This window comes from Erigeron canadensis, chromosome 5 (genome assembly GCF_010389155.1).
Source record: "Erigeron canadensis isolate Cc75 chromosome 5, C_canadensis_v1, whole genome shotgun sequence".
Classification (NCBI taxonomy): Eukaryota; Viridiplantae; Streptophyta; class Magnoliopsida; order Asterales; family Asteraceae; genus Erigeron; species Erigeron canadensis.
Window position 1 is genome coordinate 31,315,371 of NC_057765.1, and position 14,935 is coordinate 31,330,305.

Sequence of the window (14,935 nt, forward strand, 5' to 3'; positions counted from 1 at the left end):
ATCTCATTAACTACAACCACAATATCATATTTGAACTTGTTACCAACTCACTCAAATTAAGCACCAAAATTTTAGCGATTTTCAAATGTATCTACAGAAAACAACCCATTAACTGGACATCATGTGTCAAATAGTTAAAAGTACTGTCTGTCCCAAAACAATTGTCTACCATCGGTTAACTTTTGGAAAGAGATGGTGGTTCGTCGGAGATCAGTTGCACCGCTGTCTTGAATAGAAGAAACGAGTACTTGTCCGCTGAGAAATACACAAATCCTCCTGGTGAATGTGTCACAAACGATCCAAAACTCTTCCCTGCTATACAGTGCCATGCCGGTCCATACCATTTATCAAACTCCTGTATATGATGTTTCACGTTAAAAAAGGTACTACTAACGGACAAACACAGTTTAGAAAACCTGCATACATAGCATCAAACCTAGTATAGTGGAGCCGGTTTGTTGGCATTGAAAAGGTCCCAAAACATATATAACTCTATGTTCATATCTACATGAAGCACGTTTGGCAGTATACAAACTAACAAGGTTAGATAAGTGGTCAACACCCTTGCCTCTGGAGACAAAGGTCAAGGGTTCTATTAACACTCTTGGCTCTGGAGACAGATGTCAAGGGTTCTATCCTCATGTCTTACAAGGCTGTAGGTCTTTTTCTATTTTAAATAGAACCTGAAAGCAGTCTCTCTACACCGTTGTGGTAAGGTTGTCTACATCTTAACTTCCCTATACAACATCAAGATATTGGGACCCAAAATCCATGAAAAACGACATTGGGTGCTTGCTTACTTCTAGGTTGGTCGTTGGGCAGTATACGACTAGAAAATGTAGTATACGGATCACCTCTCGTACATGAAACATACATATAGTTATCACATTGATAGAAAGGGATATGATAGAAGGATTACCTTTTTGATGGAACGAGCTAGGAGAGTAAGATTATGAGGACGAGAAGTAGACGAATCAAGGAGTGATCTAGTGAGACGTATGGCACGTTCTTGCATGGCGAAAGGCATGTCGGATGATCTCAACCGTATGTCAAGACTAACCGCAATTGCAGCTAGGTTAGGTTCTTTATGAGGTGATGAAGCATTCGGGTTTGGCCTGGTGCAAGAATTTATTACTTGTTTCTTCTTACACTCTTTCTCCATTGATTCTTAAGATACAAAAGTAGAGTTGAAATGAATTGAGTCAAACAATTGGAATAGAGATTTTTTGTACCTTAATTAAGGTGTGAAGTCTGAATTTGTATAGAGTACATGAAGTCGTTGGAACAACAAGGTTGAACCTTTGACTGGTTGTACTATAGTGAAAGGAACCTTATATTTATTTCCAAAACAATAGTTTTTTTTTAATATATATATTTCACACTATATGAATTTATGGGATATGTATGATACAATTTTTTAGACAAAATCTTGTATAATGATTGTTAATGAGAAAAATTACAATATTGTATTTTTATTTGTTGAATTCTAATCTATGTACCATTTGGTGAGTCGTGTCTTATCGATATGTTTGTGAAATTATGTTTTTTTTTTTTGCTTTTTATCAAAGTTTTTGATGATTTCAGGTCATTAAAACTCTAAAATCTCCCTTGGTGTTCATTCATTACCACAATTAAAGGGCTTAATAAGATACAGAAAAGGGCAAATAGAATAAGATATAGAAGTTAGAGGAAATAACTAATACGCTTCCGAGCTAAATCAAATGAATTTAACAAAGCTATATTCTGTTTTGAATTAATTAACATATTTGATATGTGAACTATACCCATTAAACATATATTCCGAGCTATATGTTTTTGCTTACTTCGAATAGTTACTGTGTGAAGATAATACATCATAAAAACATAAACTATAAATTCAAAACTTATTTTTATGTCATTAAACTTCTATTATATGATTAAATTTATTTCTAATATTGATTGTAAAACTGATCGATCGATAGATCAAACATATGGCTTTCAATACAATTATCAATCATCAATCGTTTAAATCGAGACAAAAAAAATTTAAATACACCAAGCCCAATGAACATGATTGAAGGGATTCATAGAATACTAAATGATAAGAATCCATTTATAATTAATGTATGAAATGAAAATGATTGACCAAGGTCGGCAATAGTCAACGAAGGTCTAAACACGAGAATCGCATGGTTAGCAAGCAACAAAACAACCGACCATCCACCCTGAGTTTAGGCACTCTTCTTGACCATTCCTTTCCCTATTTTTCATTTACATTTCCCTATTTTTTTTATTATACTAAACAAGCTTAATTAAGAATCATCGGTGAGACGGTGACCAACAATAGTAATAACTTTAAAATATAGGGTTTTAATAATGACGGATGCATTAAAATCTATGTTTTGTTATGAGGAAATCTAGAGGTGGTTTTATAGTTTTTATACATATAATAAGTCACTGATGAACCCATATTATTATTTTCTTAAAATATATTAGCATGAAAACAAAACTCCTATACTTTATAATAATAATAATTATAATAATAATAATTAATAATTATAATAATTATTATTATTATTAATTTGGTAGGAAAAAAAAATTCGATTACCATTGTATTGAACTATTACCTTTAGATTAAATCTAATAGTTAAGATCAAATTTAAATGTAATCTAAATTTTGACAATTAAATTTAATCTAATGGTTAAAATTAATCAAATTCCATGAAGTTTGATCACTTTAATGGATCTAAATCCATCATGTACGTAGCAAAAGTTGATTAGTTTTGGACTTTTGGTAATACAAATTAGTACTATGTATCATTATTCCTATGACCAACACTTCATATAATATACGTTAAGTTTAGGTTTTCACCCACTATATATAGATGTAAATAATGTCGAAAATCCAAATTTATGATGTTATCCATGACATGTCACCCAATAATAAACCTACACGATCACCTATTCACATAGGCGCATATCCAAAGCTTTTGGTTTCAAAAATCATTCTTTTTATGTGGTGTTGCTTTAAAAACATATAAATTATATCCACCCCAGTAGGGTCCCGACATTTTCAAAAATAAATAACCAGAATAAAAATGAAACTTGTGCAAATCACGTGACACCCATCTATCCATACATCATATTTCCCACCCAATCTCTAATCATATTAACAGAATTTGTAACCACCAGCTTTCCATCCACATAACACTACACAACACACAAAAAACACATTCATACATTCTTCATTTTCTTTCTTTCTTAAAATTTTTTTTTTGGCCTCTTTGTATAGATCACTAATTCTTTAGATGGCTGTTGTTACAATTCCTCGTGCTTCGGTCTTACCGGCAGCATCTTTGTCTCCTGTCGTCTCTAGGCTCTCTATTCGTCGAAATTCTGTTAACTTGCCGGATTCAAGTGGTTCTAAAATCCAGTCATTTGGTTTGTCTCCCGAGTCGATGAGTTTGAGGTCCAAAACCGGCCTACGTGGAGCACAAATTGTCTGCAAGGCTCAAGAAGCAGTCCAAGGTACGTTACAATTCTCCATTATATATATAGTGCTAATTAAATCATGTAACATACTTGTTATAGCTTAATACATCTTCAATCAAGAAGTCGTTAATTGCTCTTAATCACTTTGAAAGAATTCAGAGCTTTTTAATTAGTAAAGTTGATTTTTGTGTATTCAATCTATCCTTAATTTTATAATAGAACTTGCACCTAAAAAAATTGATGAAAAGTCAGGATTCACTTTAAAAGTGAAATTGATTTGCAAAGGAACTGAACTATATCTGTGAACTGCATGCATTTAAATCAAATATTAATTACCACCAAGGTGCAACTAATAGTGTTTAGACGCCCTAATCGATCGATGTTATGTGGTTTTTGGTTTGATGAACTTTTCTAGATTAACATCTTGGGGTGGATATATAGGGAAAGGGTTCAGAATCAGTCAGGGGAATACCCCTTGGGTAACTTGGGAAAAATGGCGAAGCAAGGATTTTAGTTCTCGGTAAGGTTGTGTACATCCGAGTCAAACAGAGGCGGTACTAAAGGGGGGCAAGGGGCCTCAAAATTTAAATTTTGTCTATGTATTTTTAAATTTTTGTAGATTTTTTAAATTTTTCTATAGGTTTTTAACATTTTACCCCTTTTTAGATTTACTTTATATTAGTTTTTTTAATTTTGCCCCCTGTGGGATTTTTTTCCTGGTACCGCTTCTGGAGTCAAAGACTCACACTCCCTGAGTAACCTGGTAAAATGGTGAAACAAGGATTTTAGTTCTTAGGTGGCCAGCCTAACAATTTATAAGATACTAACAAATGTACAAAATAGTCCAGTACTTCTGAATTGAGCTAGGGTGAGCGTACATTGTGGAGTTATCACGGCCACCCTTGGCATTATTTGTATTTGCCTACATTGTTCTCATACAAGACAACGATTCGTTGGTATTGCATTATCATTATCTGTTTTTTTAAAAACATAAACAGCTCCTAATTAAAGCAATTCATTTGGTATATCCAAAATTGCAGTTCTTCCAGTGAATGATGCACAATGGCAATCACTTGTGTTGGACTCTGATCTTCCTGTACTAGTCGAATTTTGGGCCCCGTGGTGTGGACCATGTCGCATGATCCACCCTGTCATAGATGAACTCGCAAAGGAATACTCAGGGAAGCTCACTTGTTACAAGGTGAACACAGATGAGAGCCCTGCAATAGCAAGCAAGTATGGGATCAGAAGCATCCCAACGGTGATTATATTCAAAGGTGGAGAGAAGAAAGACGCCGTTATTGGTGCAGTTCCAAAATCAACATTGTGTACCTCCATAGACAAGTTCTGCTTGTAGAGATATCATGTATATATACAATATACTAGATTTGTTTGTATATCATGCGTATCTACCTTTTGATATATCACAAAGATGCTTTCAGCACTGTTAATAAGTTCCGGTATAGTTGGATTAATTCTAATGTATTTGCTGAAGTAACTCTTGAAATTTAATCTCCAAAGATCCAAGCTTATATGGATAGGCCAAATTGGCCAATGTGTTTTGGATGATGTTTTCACAGTTCTGTCTATTGCCCCAGCCAGAGAATGTTTCTCATATCAATCAAATGATCTATATATATTTCTTGCCTTGAACATATATATATCCTCTTGATGGACTGATTGAATTCCATGGGTACGGTTTTGGCATTGTAATTAACCCTTTGTTTATACTCTACATTTTAGGAGTGTTATCCATGAAAAACTAATCATCTTGATGGACTAATTGTATCATTGTTTTTCTATTAATCTATCACAAGGTGCACACTTTTCAGCATACAATACAATTATTGTTTGTGTGTGGTAGCTTTATCAATTGTGATAGTACAACTGCACTTCCCTTTAGGACTATGGTTAATTAGAAGCTGCCTTATGTATTCGTCTTGGTTCATACAAGGACTCGTCCTCCTGTGTACACCGCGGGGTTGGACCAGTCCTTGGTCTTGTCCCTCTCCATTCGTCCCCCCGGGACGAGTGATTTAACCTTTTTTATTTCTTCTTCTTCTTTTTTATTTTATTTTGTGAGTATATAATTAAGTAAAAGGTGGGTTCAAGACTAGTCCTTGGTATAAGGTTGGATTTAAGGGATTAGTTCTTGGATGATTTTTTGCTAATGTGACGCTGATTAGGACTAGATATCCTGGAGATGAGTCCTGGCGTAAGGCACCTCCTTAGTAAATATGACAGTTAAAATTACTTTTAAGAGAATCATTTTTAAGTACAACATTTTACTCCATATCATAATCCTAAGAGATATAACTAGCAATTCCAAAAACAAATATATGATGTTTTTGTGTATGAAAATTGCCAATGGATAATTAAAGGATATCACTTATTAGCCATATACAACAATAGTATATATTTCACAACAAAGTGTATAATTGTACAATGTATGAATATGAATTATTGTGTATTACTTGTTTGGCAACTCACTCTTATAATATAATTTGAGAAAGGTAAATGATATATTATATTAAAAATTAACTTAAAAATCATCTTAAAATTATAAGATACGGACATGTGGATTCCACTAGATATTTTTCTTAATTTTATTCCTCTATTTTTACACACGTCATTATATAATGGTAGGAGGATAATTAAGCTATTTTGTTAACAGGATTAATCATTTTCATTCATGAAATTTTGCAATACTATTTTTTTAATAAGGAATATAATATATCCTTTTAAAAATTAGTTTAAAAATCTTTCTAAAACCATAAGATACTGACATATGGATTCTACTAAATCTTTTTCCTAATCTTATCTTTTAATTTTACCAATTGCCATTATTTTTAAGATTTTTCTTCTAACTCGGTCACCAACCAGATACAAATTTTATTAATTTTAAAAAATCAAATTGTTCAACCTTTTGTATCAGCAAAGGGTAAAGGGATTTGTTTATAGTTGCCGACTCGTATCTTTTCATTTGACTCAAATGTATGATTTTCTAGCTCGTGACTCGACTTGTAAGAATTAGATTTTTAATAATATTACATATTGATATAGTTTAACTATATATGTGAAGTCTTTAGAAACAAAATATAAGTTGATTATCTTAATATATATATATATATATAATAAATATTATATTTGATAATTTCAATTTATAGTTTATTTCTAAATTCGCACTAAAAGAATCAAACATATATAGATAACACACATATTAATATATACATATACATATATATAATATGAGAAAAGTGAGTGTCCGCTTATCATGTATCTAAGTATAGAACCTCTAGAATATTAACTTTTTAATATTTTTTTGTATAATAGACAAATTATTGAGCCCTTATGTTTTTTTATGCATTAAATATTAAAATGTGAGGGATAATACATAAGTTAGGTGCATGAAACCCACAAATGCTCACCCTTCATATAATATATAATGGGGGAAATTAAGGTGGTGCTGACATTTAAGTTGGGTGAAATCCCTCTCACAACCTAGTTTTTTAATCCATAAAAAACATGGTGTCCATAATTTATTTATTATACATTTATGGATTAAAAATCTAATATGTGATGAAGATTTCACCCAACTTAGGTGTGTGACACCACCACATTCACTTTTCCCATATATAACCATAGTATCATACGACAATAATTATAAGTTTGCGACTTGCATTGACTCGGTAAAAGTTTACACAATGACTCATATAAGTCTGAAGAAAATAGAGTTACTTAGCGAGTCAACTTGTTATTGGCATTAGGAATGTGCATGGTCCGGTTTGAGTGGTTTTAGCAAAAAATCTCAATCAAACCAATACATACGGTTTCATGATTTTTCAAACCAATCCGTCCAAATTGTTATGTCGAACCAAACCAACTAATTAATTAATCCGGTTTGGTTTGTACGGTTAAATGGTTTTTTATTTTTTTTTTGGAAATTAAATGTATAAAAGCATAAAATAATACGTAGCATTTAAAATTCGATATCATGACATAACAAAATATTCACAAGTCTTATTAGAAAAAACAAACATAACAATTTAAGATTCGATATCGTGTCTACAACTTTGACAAATAATAAGTATATATAATTTACATTATTAACTATTGATATAAATATAAACTTACAGTTTTTGTAATTAAATGGTCCGGTTTGGTTTTACCCGATTGTATAATATCTAAAATCAAAACCAAACCATACAAATGGTTTACGGAAACAAACCAACGGTTCAAAATTTTGATTTAAAACCAACCAATTCGTCCAAATATCCCGGTATAAATGGTTCAGCTGATTTGGATGAAACCGTGCACATCCCTAATTGGCATCTATATTGACTCGACTCGTAATAGTCGACTTTGAATATGGATTTGATTAAGCTCCTAATATTAAAAAACAAAAAAGTTAATGCATGTTAACCATGGGCCTATTTGTAAATAGGTAAATAATTTACTTTAATTTAATTTTTTCTTTAAAAAAAGTAGAATAAACATACTTTAGATTTTTATCGTAGATAACGAAATTTGAACCCCACTCAGCCACACAACAAACATGATTTGCTGTCTATGTGGCCGGATATTATTAATCACGTATAATATTAAAACAGCTGTCATGTCGACATTATAAATAACAAATATGAATAAAATAAAATAAAATAGAATAATAATGCTCACCTAACTAAAATAAACTCTTCTCCTTTTTTTCCAATGATCTTCGACTTTCATTTCTAACCAAATTCCCTCCTAACAAAATTCATTTCATAACAATTCAAGGTTTGTTTTCTACATTTATATTATATATATATATATATTCTTCCATTGTTTTGTAAATGAAATGAAATTGATATCTGATTTTATATTGCTGTGTTGTTCATGTTTGTAATTAGCTCAGTTTTATGGATCACTTGTTATTATTATGAATTGCTGGAATTAGTGTAGAAATGATAAAATTGTATTGGAAAGTATCCGCATCATATGTTGTTGCTTCATTATTATTATTAATATTACTGTAAGTATTTTTTACAATGAGATAAAAAAAAATTAATTATTTTTACATTGTTGATTAATTTGCAGAGGTTTGACATATTTTTGGTAGTGATTCCTTAATGATTCTGCCATGTTATCAAAACCGATATCGGTTTACAAATTTTAATATATCAATTAAATACCTACAATTAGTAAAAACAACCCATTACCCAAAAAAAAAAGGAAGTAAGTAACGCCCAATGCTATCTTTCACGGATTTTGGGTCTCAATGGCTCAACGGTGTATGAGGATGTTGAGATGTAGACAGCCTTGCCTCTATCAAGGTAGAGACTAGAGAGGTTGTTTCCAATATCTATCTAAATGATAGATACGACCTCCAACCTTTGCATAGGGAGAGGATTGAACCCATAACCTCTGTAGGTACGTAAGGGTGTTTACCCAAAAAAAAACACATACAATGATAGCATGAATTGTTTTGAAGTTGGATACACACACTGACACACGTACTAGAGCTCTTTCAAATACACATCCTTAATTGATAATATTAAATGGTAGGCTACAATTGCTTGTTCTGTTAAAGGTATTGGTATCGTGTTAATTGATAATATCAATACGTCTTCTTTGTGTCGTCTTAATTCCTTGTATTAGCAGAACTTCGTTGTTCTTAATCAAATACTGTTGAATATTAAGTTACTAATATGATGATTCACTAGCTCATCAACGGACGTGTACAAATAATCATATTAGCTATACTTCTTGATATATGTAAATATGTAATTACTAATGTTAGGTTGTGGAACTACACATGACACAAGGTTTCTTCAATTCTTTAATTTTTAGATTGGTCATGCTATAGTGTAATTGGATATGTTAAAACGAAGAAGTATTTTTTGTTTCTTAATGAGTCGAGTTCTGTTATTTTTTGTCTCAAATGCTTAAAACTGGTTAACCAAAAGACATTGGGTGCTGTTTACGTATGCTAATAATTCCCTTGTTGTTATGCAGACCTTATGGCTTCCCAACAGTCACAATTGTTCGATTCTTTGGGAGATGAATCACTGAACAAGAACTCAAAATCGGTTTCTGAAAATTCTACAGGGTTTTGTGAGTGCAATATTTGCTTAGAATCGGCAAGAGACCCTGTAGTTACTTTATGTGGCCACCTCTATTGTTGGCCTTGCATTTACAAATGGCTTCATGTTCAAACCTCCTCTGTTGATTCTGACCAACAGCCCAAATGCCCTGTTTGTAAAGCCCACGTCTCCCTTTCATCCGTAGTCCCGTTATACGGGCGTGGAAATTCTCAGTCATCATCAGAACCTGAATCAGAACCGGAGTTGAAGACTGCCCACCAATCAGAACTGGTCATACCCAACAGACCACCAGCACCAGGTGGATCAATTTTGCACCCAAATCAGCAGATCCATCCGGTCCCTTTCCAGGCGCAGCCTCAACCTCACATCATGAATCACACACACCCATTCGGAAGCTACACCTTTGGGCCATCTAATTTATCTGGGCCCATACCAACCAGCATTTCAAACCCAATAGTGGGAATGGTTGGAGAGATGGTCTGTGCTATGATATTCAGAAGCCCTGATTCGGGTTTTCTTGCTGCCTATCCTTATGGGTCATACCATAACCCGTATCCAGCTTCGGGCTCTAGTAGTCCAAGAGTTAGAAGGCAAGTAATGCAGGTAGAGAAATCGCTTAACCGATTAACTATCTTTTTCTTCTGTTGTTTCATTTTGTGTCTTCTCTTGTTCTGAGTTTTTCCTTCCATTGTATATAGCTTGTATATGAGTTTATCATATCTATGGAATCTTGTAATGCATCCACAATATGTTGTGATCGTTGTTATATAATGCATCATCTTAATGAGCCTTGGTTAACTGAACCATTTTACGTTTAATCTGTCGAGTTGTCCATTGAGATTAATGATACCTACATACTTCGTTTGATTCCTTAGTTGGTCGCTTTCTGCTTGTGACATATGAGGTGGCGTTCATAGTCTGGGTCTGTTTTAAAGCTGTTCGGTTGAGTTGATATGATTTGGACATCGGAGTAATGTCTACTTGTTGAGACAGAATCTCTAGTATATATCGTTAAATATAGACATATACATAGTTTGGTCATACATTTTCTTCCTAAAAAAATATATACGAATTAATAGACACCAAAGAGAGGGATAAAATTTGAGGAAAAAAATATGTATGGTATGGAAGATTTTTGTTATAATCAGGTATATATACTAGTGTTCAGGTTTGTCTAATGGACAGGTAGTCTCAAAATATATTAATCAAAGCTAAAAAATTGGAATTCATATATATTTAATAGATATACCGAAATCTACTTGGAAATATGCTAGCTGAATAGCCACTCCATCGGTCAAAATACTCCTAAAATTTTCCGCTCATTCACCATTGACCGAGCCATGTATGATAGTGCCCTGCAAATATAAGAAAAAAACATGGAAATAACTGGTAAGTTCTCTTAGTGTATTTTTATGTATTTAATCCAATTTTGAAAAATAAACCCCAAACAAATTAACCATAAGAATCGAATAAGCATCTTTGCATACAGATCTAGGAAAATTATTCTGGATAGAAAAGGAATCCAACCAAGGACATTCCAAACGTCAATCAAATGAATTTATAGGCTAATGCAAGAAAGTTAGGGAAACAAATTCTTGATAAAAAATAAAATAGTCGAGGCAAAAACTTTGCAAAGTCATTTCCTGTTGTGTTAAATCCTAAACATAACATGGATCAAAGGGTTTATCTAAAGGTATTATTTAAAATTGATATCTTGTTTTTCATAAGATTCAAAGTATATATGTCATACACAAACTAAAATGATGAATTGTTCCACCATGCTAAATAATCATACTAAAACATTCAACACCATCTCAATATGTAACACTTTCCCCTGATAAAATAACAGCGGCTAAAAAATTACACCATTAATGAGTTAGTTTCAAAACTGATTTAAAATAATCATAGTCGATATATTAAAATAATCATAATATTACTCATAGCAAAATTAGACTTTTTATCTAAAAGCTTATAGAAAGATATAATCGTAAATCCTAAGAATTATTATAGGTTACAAACACAAAATTAATATATAATATTTATATTAGTTAAGTCATATATCACAACTTAATCAATACGAAAGCTAAAGAAAAAACATACGAAAATTAACCTCATATAAATATTGATTCCAGTTTACCCCTTTTATTTGTACTTTAAATAAAAAAATTACAGTTTCTTATATTCTAAAAGTATAAACTATATAATTTAAAAAATACATACCAATTTATCAACAAAGACCATCTCGAACGTTTTGATTTTCATCGGGTTGTTCCACTCCAAAACAGTCCATACATGCACAACACAGAGTCGTAAATGATGGTTAACTTGTGTTGGCTTAAGATCTTCAAGATGAACTAATGTGGTTATATTTTTTGTTGTTGAAGAAAAAGTCATGACGAATCTATAATGGACAACAAACTAAATTAAAAAAATAATAATAAGAATAACATAAGAATTCAATGTTAAAAAATAATAATAATGATTAATCATGTGCAAAGTATATAAAAAGAATAACTCTTTTGTAGTTGATCGTAGCTTTTTTTGTGTGAGTTATATTATAAATTACCAATAAAACCGAAAAGTGTAAATTGATTGTTTTTAAATTGGGTGAAATTGTAAGTTGGTGATGGAATACCAAAAAGTGTAAATTAATTATTTGTAAGTGTAAATTGGTGATAGAAAACCAAAAAGTATAATTAATTATTTTTAAATTGGGTTAAAGTGTACATTGGTGATGGAAAATCAAAAAGTATAAGTTAATTATTTTTAAATTGGGTTAAATTGTAAATTGGTGATGGGAAATCAAAAAGTGTAAGTTAATTATTTTTAAATTGGGTTAAAGTGTAAATTTGTGATGGAAAACCAAAAAAGTGTAAATTAATTTAGATTAATATTAAAAAATTAGAGGATTAATAAGGATGGATGATTTGGATAAAGGAGGAGGATTAAGGGTACCAAGTGTACCCATGGGCGGTACCTCAAAATTTAGATTTTGTCATGTTTTTTCAAATTTTTCATCGATTTTAAAAAATTTCTTATAAGTTTTTAACATTTTGACCCCTTTTATATTTATATTTCACGGATTTTCTAATTTTGCCCCCTCTGAGATTTTTTTCTAATACCGCCACTGTGTACCCCAACCCTCTCTTTTAGTTATATTACTCGTATATTATAGATAGATATAGATATAAGCCTAGAGAAACAAACGTGACTAAGTATGTTGTTGAGGCTATTTAGGATTTTAGGCAATTTCCATAATCAACGTTTGTTTCTAAAATCTAAACGCTTTTCTTAATAATCCTTCGATCATAGGGTTTCTCGTAGGGGTTCGAAGCCCAATTTTCTAGCCAAAAAAAATCCCCCATATATATATGGCCAACTATGAAGTATATGATGTTTGAAGGCCGCACTTTGACAGATGAACTTGGACTCGTTATCCCTTTTGCTCATCAACTAATACAACTGCAGCTTTATGAAACGAAACAAGATGACCAATGTTGTTTGCTTGAAAGATGTCCTAGTTTAAAATCTCTGTATGTTAGTAGTATTTATGGGAACAAGGGATTGCAACTTATTGCTCGGATTTGCAAGAATTTGCAAACAATTAAGATTTATGATAAGTATCTGCCATACATGGGTCTGATTACTCTGGCACAAGGATGTCCTCAGTTGTAACAAATACGTATCCAACTCGAAGATATCTCAGAAGAAGCACTGACAGATCCGAGCTCTGCTAATTGGTTGCACTAAACTTAAAAGACTGAGTATCAACCTTGATCGCAGACGTTTGACCCGTAAGGGTATGGAATATATTAGGGTATATATATGGTCATGAGTTAAGATATCTCTCTCTCAACTTTACAGGAATACCCAGACTTCACAAGTTATCCAGCCCAAAATTACGTGTGCTGAAAATAAAGGATTGCCAGTTTACCAAGGAAGAAGTTTTGAGTTTTGTGTTCAATAAGATAACTTCGCTAAGGTACATATACGTTTGGAATGAGAAAGATGAGAAGTATTTGCCAATGACTCGTCCAGGTTTTGAATAAATACTTCTTTAACTTTGGGAAGACATGTTTTCGATGCGATGTTAGTGATTTACCTTTCAGTCTTAGGGTCATTGTTTTAAATTTCTATGCGTTTGGAAAGTATATGCATGTGTAATTTATATTTTCCTTCCATATATTCTATATTTCAGGCACTATATATGGTTTTGTTTCGTATGTTATGGGGCACACCCTCGTAGTTTGACATTGGGTTTTATGGATTATTGTATGTTGACGCGTTGTTGTTTACCTTTACCTTTTCAAATTTTTGGCTTTAGACCTTAAGCTATAAGCTAACTAGCTAAGATTCAGTTGAACGTCAATGGGTTGTTGTGTCGACATTTAACATATTTTTTATAAGCTTTTATTGCTCTTGATCTCTTTAAAATGTGGATAGCATTGAGGCTGCCCTCCTGCTTGAATTGAAAATTTGTTCTCGTTGCTGATAAGTGAAGTAACCATTTTAGTGCTACTTGAAATTTGTTCATTACCTCTAGGTTTCTTGTTACTGCAAGTTGTATGACGTTAAATTGAAAAGCATTAATGTATACCTTGTTTTTGTGGAAAAAATGTGGAGCACTGCAAAACTTGATGGAAAATTCACTCTAGTATGTAATGTTTTGGAAAGCTCTGCATAGATTCAATCTTTTCTATCTATTAAAAAAAAGACAGGAAAAATTTGCCAGAAAAATGTCGTTAAATAGGATATATTTGCACAACTCAATTGAGTTGCCGGTCTAAATCCAGTATGGGTGATATGGTTTTGGCAGACACATTTAGGTGCTTCTCATGTAGGCAGGGTTCACCTTCTTGACAAAAATGGTTCTTTAATTATTAAAATGAAAATATTACTAAACTACTAATTAATTAATATACTGCCACTAAACTACTACTAATTAATTAAAAATACTGCCAAAGTGCCAAGTATTTTTGGCACTTCTTCAGTAATGGTTGTACTTTTCAATTCATACTCTTTTAAATGGAGATAAATCTCATCACCACAAAAGACGGGCTCTTCAAGTGTGTGAAACCAACTATGGTAAAATTAAGAGCTTAAACATCAATACGATTGATCGAGAACAATAAGCAAATCACATTTTACAACACTAACACCCATAAACTATGTCTACAATGAAAGGGGAAGACATGGATAGCAAATGATGCATGACTTGATTGCAAAGGACCTTATACCATCTTTTATGATGCTTTCCCAAAAGACCATTAACCTTGGTATTTGCAAGCTAAGATGAATGGAGATCCCAATAACCCATAAATGAGTTTAAAGTCATTATACAAGATAATCATTGTGATAGCAACGATTATGGAGAGACATTT

At 32.2% G+C, this 14,935-nt stretch overlaps 3 protein-coding genes across 3 annotated transcripts; 2 read left to right on the forward strand and 1 right to left on the reverse strand.

The window, feature by feature from the left end:
- Positions 1-29: 29 nt before the first annotated feature.
- LOC122601969 (dynein light chain, cytoplasmic-like) lies at positions 30-1,293 on the reverse strand. Its single transcript, XM_043774701.1, has 2 exons — positions 920-1,293; positions 30-355 (listed from the first exon to the last, which is right to left on the reverse strand). The coding sequence occupies exons 1-2, from the start codon at positions 1,160-1,162 to the stop codon at positions 176-178; spliced, it is 423 nt and encodes a 140-aa protein (XP_043630636.1). The 5' UTR covers positions 1,163-1,293; the 3' UTR covers positions 30-175.
- A 1,872-nt stretch (positions 1,294-3,165) lies between these two features.
- LOC122599826 (thioredoxin 1-like) lies at positions 3,166-5,003 on the forward strand. Its single transcript, XM_043772413.1, has 2 exons — positions 3,166-3,507; positions 4,512-5,003. The coding sequence occupies exons 1-2, from the start codon at positions 3,288-3,290 to the stop codon at positions 4,826-4,828; spliced, it is 537 nt and encodes a 178-aa protein (XP_043628348.1). The 5' UTR covers positions 3,166-3,287; the 3' UTR covers positions 4,829-5,003.
- A 3,122-nt stretch (positions 5,004-8,125) lies between these two features.
- LOC122599994 (E3 ubiquitin-protein ligase RMA3-like) lies at positions 8,126-10,372 on the forward strand. The gene is made up of 2 exons (XM_043772625.1): positions 8,126-8,247; positions 9,466-10,372. The coding sequence occupies exon 2, from the start codon at positions 9,471-9,473 to the stop codon at positions 10,227-10,229; it is 759 nt and encodes a 252-aa protein (XP_043628560.1). The 5' UTR covers positions 8,126-8,247; positions 9,466-9,470; the 3' UTR covers positions 10,230-10,372.
- The last annotated feature ends 4,563 nt before the right edge of the window (positions 10,373-14,935 follow it).